General features: G+C 39.5%; 1 protein-coding gene across 2 annotated transcripts in view; it reads left to right on the top strand.

Annotated features, from left to right (window-relative positions):
• The first annotated feature begins 684 nt into the window (after nt 1-684).
• Nucleotides 685-6,000, top strand: part of EIF3H (eukaryotic translation initiation factor 3 subunit H) — a 109,106-nt gene continuing 103,790 nt past the window's right edge. Inside the window, exon 1 of one of the 2 annotated variants that reach the window (XM_021942575.2) lies at nt 685-1,422. In XM_021942575.2, the coding sequence (XP_021798267.1) occupies nt 1,095-1,422 (328 nt within the window). In that variant the 5' untranslated portion in view covers nt 685-1,094. The remainder of the gene's footprint in view (nt 1,423-6,000) is intronic. The other variant, XM_021942576.2, reaches the window with a different exon arrangement.

Below are 6,000 nucleotides of genomic sequence, written 5' to 3'. Positions count from 1 at the left end.
TTTTTTTTTAATGAACTCTGGATCCTATGTTGTAGGATAAAGCAATAAATAAATGTGTTATTGTTCATAAGTAGCCTAGCTGTTTTCTAATGCTCATCATTCCAGCTACCTAGTGGTAGGCAAAAACCTCCAGTCTGTTCTTCCATGAGAGATTTTCTTTCTTCTTTTTTTTCTTTTTGTTAATGTTCTATTACCAAATTCTAGTGTAGTTCTACGTGGATCAACCTTTAGCACCTCTAAATTTGTGGACTTTCTATGTGACCTAGGATGTAGTCTATTTTGATAAATATTTCATATACACTCGAAATGAGTGGATATTAACTTTTCATTTTGTAGTGTTAAGAATTTGTAACATGTAATTATTTCTTCTCCCAGATTGAAATATAACACCAGATCCCAATGAAAAAACAACAAAAAACTTCAGGGCAGGATATGCCGTTTACTGATTTAACTATTTCATCAGTTCTGTATATATACTGATTGAATGAATAAACATTTCAAAAATAAGGGATAGGAAAAAAGTCATTTGGAAGTAGAAAAGAATGTTTTAAATTACTTATCTAAAATGGCTTCTTACAGTTGTCACATATCCTTTAAGGACTTGAGATGTGTATTTCAGAGTAATGTGTCATAAATCAGCATGATTTTTAGAAAATATGTTCTGTATCATCCTTCAGCAATACCTAAAATAACTTCTTTGGTACTTTACTCATGTAAATCTCTACATGAAACTAATAGCAGAAGGCTACTATTTCTGGTAATTCTGATAAAAGTTTCCATGTCTTAATTTCTGTATAATCTAAGTGGTTACAAGTAGCTATCTAAAATTACATAAAACAAGTTGAGCAATACTGGCTCACTGCTAATTAACAGAATAATGTCGGACAAAACACTCCTCAGTTTTCTAATATGCATAATGCGAGTTAGTACAGCACTTCATTGCGAGATCAGAAATGAAAGCATTTTTACATAAGAGACACTACAGAAATAATGTGAACTGTAATGCTATTATGACCGTTTGCCTAATGGTGAATGATTAAACATTTAAAAAGTTTATTTTCATCTTAGATCATTCCATTGGAAAGAGGTCGAAAATGTACAGTAGGCATGCACAAAGGATAACGCCTGGAAATAAGGTAAAACTAGAGAAGAGGAGGGAGGCGGGGCCCAATTTTGGCTTCTCCTTCCATCTCCGCCCCTCGAATGCCGGCCTGCGAGTGACGTCACGCGAGACTTGTACTTCCGCTTCCGGTAGCTCACGTTTCTCTTTCTTCCTGTCTGCCTGGAAAGATGGCGTCCCGCAAGGAAGGCACCGGCTCTACTGCCACCTCTTCCAGCTCCACCACCGGCGGAGCAGGGAAAGGCAAAGGCAAAGGCGGCTCCGGAGATTCAGCCGTGAAGCAAGTGCAGATAGATGGCCTCGTGAGTGCTGTTCCGTTTCCTCTGGCCCACGTGGGGAGCGCAGTTCCCAACCCCGTCCCACCAGCCGTACTTTTCAGCATTCTCTCCCCCGGGCTTGGTGTGGCTGGGCCAAAGTTTTTCCCTAGTACTTTTCTCTTTCATCTTCACTTTTTGTTCAGGAGAGGCGAGAACCTTCTCTTGTCTTCTAACGGGGCAGTTGGGGCTTCAGGAAGGGGACTGAGAATAGGGGTGTGAGTGACATGTTCCTGGGGTCTTGTTTCGAGATGCCCGGTGGGGGGATTTGGAGAAAGACTCCTGGAGACAAGCAGCTAACAAAGGTGTCGAGTAGGATTTAGGGACCTAGTAGGGCTCTGGGAAGGAGAGAGTAAGGAAACTCCACTGCTTTCCTGCTGGGATCTGACATCTATAACTTCCCAAGTGGCGGTGTACCTTGTAGCCCCTCTTTTGAGCCTGTACTTCGGCGCTTTATCTGAAACCGCATAATTTAAAATAGACTCTTTTGTAGTGTTCATTCTGAAAAACAAAAGAATATCAAAGAGAAGGGCCTTAGATGTGTTTAGTAGTTACGGTTCGTGAACTAGGACATCCAAGGAAATTCTCGATAAGGAAATGGACTTAGCTGGCAAAAGGAAAATCTAGAATGAGAAATTTTATTTCTGTTGTTTCGAAGCAAAATGCATTTGTACGACGTTCTAGTTTTAAAAGCATCCTTCCTGCCTCTCTTTTTAAAAAGCATCCTCTCTTCTTTTGATTGTTTTTTAAAGGTTATTTCCTATTAATGCAGATCTTAGATATTTGTAATAAGGAAGTACTTTTAAATTCATGTGAAAATTGTAATTGCAAGGGGGTATTTTTAAGTGGAAACTATTGATAATTTAAACTCAGCGTATAACTGAATCAGTTGAACTGACTTAGTTAAACTGAATACCAAAGTGTAGCCTGGTGATTAAGAGCTCATTCAGTCTTCTAGGCTCTTCCACTTAACCAGCTCTGTGACTTTAGGCAAGTTAGCCTTTCCAAGCTTTGCTTTCCTCATCTGTCAAGTGGGAATGATAAGTATCTATATCATAGAGTTGTTTGGATTAAATGAAAAAATTTATGTGGTGACCTGTAGTACAATGTAATCATTTAATGTTAGTTATGGTTATTATTATGAGTTTAATGTCTGTGGTTAGCAGAGTTTGAAAGATGCAGGCAAAAGATTAACTTTGGAATGTTTTGTTCTAAATGCCACTTGTGTAATACTTTGAAAATGCAGACCGGGCGCGGTGGCTCAGGGCTGTAATCCCAGCACTTTGGGAGGCCGAGGCGGGTGGATCACGAGGTCAGGAGTTCGAGACCAGCCTGACCAACATGGTGAAACCCCGTCTCTACTAAAAATACAAAAATTAGCCGGGCATGCTGGCGAGCGCCTGTTATCCCAGCTACTCAGGAGGCTGAGGCAAGAGAATCACTTGAACCTGGGAGGCGGAGGTTGCAGTGAGCCGAGATCATGCCACTGCACTCCAGCCAGGGCAATGGAGCGAGACTGCGTCTCAAAAAACAAAAACAAAAACAAAGACAAAAAACAGAAAAGAAAATGGAGTACTGTTTGGTCTGTGTACTGGCACTCTGGCTTTCCCTGGCTTATGGGAGGCAGATGTGTGTTCAGGAATAAATGACGTGTCTTTAGAGATTGCAAATCTCTAAAGTTAGTGGGTGAACTTAGATTACACTTGTTAAAATAAGTGCCACTTGGCCGGGTGCGGTGGCTCACGCCTGTAATCCCAGCACTTTGGGAAGCCAAGGCGGGTGGATTGCGAGGTCAGGCGATGGAAACTATTCTGGCTAACACGGTGAAACCCCTTCTCTACTAAAAGTACAAAAAATTAGCCGGGCGTGGTGGCGGGCGCCCGTAGTGCCAGCTACTTGGGAGGCTGAGGCAGGATAATGGCGTGAACCCGGGAGGCGGAGCTTGTAGTGAGCCGAGATCGCGCCACTGCACTCCAGCCTGGGTGACAGAGTGAGACTCCGTCTCAAAAACCAAAAAAATAAAAAAATAAAAAGAATAAAATAAGTACCACTTATACACTTGGGAAATGTTTATTTCTTAGAAACATATTTCTTATTAAATTTGCTATGTCACAACAGTACTCTTTGAATCACTTAGTTTCCAGAGTTGAAAAAGGCAACAGGTCGGTGGCATAAATCTATTTGGAGGTCATTTATTCAGCAAATATTTTAGGACATTCTTTTAAGTGCCAAATACTGTCTAACATAGGGCAGTGATAAAAGCACTTCCATAACAATGTCCTGGCAGCTTTAAGAGGGATTGTTGAATTAAAAAGAGACCTCTGCAGGTGGAGATGGACTGGATCACTTCAAGTTTCACAAATAGGCAGTGGGCTTAGGAAGGTTAAGAAACTGGTTCTGAATTTTGTGGTTTCACAAATTGCTTTTTTTTTTTTTATCAGCTCTCTCAGAATTGATTAATGCTAAGGAACCGATTAATCCTTCTCACAGGAGATTGGTTTATATACATGTAAATGTTGATTTACTCATTTACTGTGGAAGACATACCTTTTCAGTGGTGAAAATGCTCATATCTACCACCAAAAAGACCCTTTTTGATTACCAAAGCACCTTGGAAATCGGATAAAAAATCAGAAGCTTACTAGTGACTCCAAAATCAATCATAATAAGAGCAGCTAAAGGATTATTTTACTTGAGGGTTATTTATATCCAGATTCTTGATGAACTTAGTGAATTATCTCTCATTCACAGTAGTGGGTACCTCTCTGCTTTTTTCTCCACCGGTTGGGTAGATATTAACAAAATAAATTCCTAACAAGTTTCCCTGTCTTTGGACATCTGCTTTTCTGTCGTTTATATAATTTTAGGCAGCTAGATTATAATGCAGTTGCAAGGTTCTTTTATCTTGGTTGCTCATATTTTAATTGTGAATGTTTTCCAGTTACCATAAATCATGTAGGGAACATTGAAATGGTATGTTCTTTATGCCTTATACATTATTAGATACAAGGAGTACTGGTTACTCTAAATTTTATTAATGGATGATTGTACATGGAGTGACCAAGAATCATCCATCTTTAATACTGTCTCCACATGGATGTCTTATAAGTATACCTACCTTTGCCCAGATACAATTTAAAAAAACTCTTACACCCTCCCCTGCCCTCCCCTCCCCTCTCTCCCTCCCTCCCTCCCTACCTCTCTCTCTCTCTCTCTCTCTCTCTCTCTTTCTCTCTTTCTTTCTCTCTCTTTCTTTCTTTCATCTTGATTAACAGTGTTACTCTTAGGAAAGCGGTATTATATATTAGCCAAGAGAATCCTGAAGACAGACTTGGATTCAGATCTTTATTCCAGCAGTAAGCATGACCTTGGGGAAGTTACTAATTTTTCTAGGCCTCAGGTTTATCCTTTATAAAATGGGGATGATGATAATGTAGTAACTCATAAGGCTTGTGAGAATGAAATTCTGAGGTATTTAAAGTGTTTAGTACCTGTGTCGTCATAAACAGTCAGATTACTGTCAGTGTCTTTGCCACTCTCATCCTTATTAATGTTCCTCGAATCATTCCGAAAGCTAACTTTGCTAACGTAGATTAGAATTGTAGAAAGAGCACTGAACTGGTAATCAGGAGACATGCATTCCAGTCTGCAACCACCAGTAACTAACAACACTTCTATGATTGTTTTACTCCAAAGGTATATTTTCTCATCCACAAAATGATTGCCACTATCCCTATCAATTTTAATAGTTTATGATTTCTTTCTTTTGCTTTCATACCTAAATCCTGAGGGTTCTTACTGGTGTATGACCCCAGTCAATCACTATCCTTCCTTTTAGGCCACTTACTCCTCACCTTTTATGTTTCTTCCCTATCTGTGCATGTTGGAATGCCTCATGGTTTAGGTTTTGGCTTTTCTTTTAGTCTCTGCTTGACATAGGTAGTGTAATGAAGTTAATAAAAGTACATGCTCTGGAGCCAGACTGCTTCGGTTTGATTCCCAGCTCTGAAATTCGCTGAATGACATTGGGCAAGTCTTTGTGCCTCATTTTCCTCATCTGAATTGTTTTGAGACTTTAAATGGACTGAATATATGTCAATAAGTAGAACAATGTCTGGGACAGAATAAGTCACCATTTAGGTGTAGCTGCTGCTTTATTTGCAGTAATTATAGTAGTATTTTTTAAGGTATTCTTATCTGTGCTCATGGCTTTAAATATTATTTATGTGCTGGTAAGTCCCAGATTTATATTTCTGCCAGTAATGGCTCTTGAATGCTTCTCTTGATTACCCATTGCCTGTTTGATGTCACTATTTGGATGTCTCATAGGCATCTCGTGTTTAACATGTCCAAAATAGAATTATAGACTTCTTGTTCTCCTTACTTTTCCATCACAGCACCCTGTATTTCTGTCTAGGATTTTCCGCAGCCTGTAACTATCTTGTTTGTTTTCTTCTTTGTTTTCTCCATCAGAATATATGCTACTGAGGGCAGGGACTATGCTTTTTCACCTGTTTTATCTCCAATGCTGAACCTGTTAATTGACAGAGTAGGGTAAATGAATGA

This window comes from Papio anubis, chromosome 8, assembly GCF_008728515.1.
Source record: "Papio anubis isolate 15944 chromosome 8, Panubis1.0, whole genome shotgun sequence".
NCBI lineage: Eukaryota > Metazoa > Chordata > Mammalia > Primates > Cercopithecidae > Papio > Papio anubis.
Note: the sequence above shows the minus strand (reverse complement) of the source record. Positions and strands in the feature narration are given on the sequence as shown.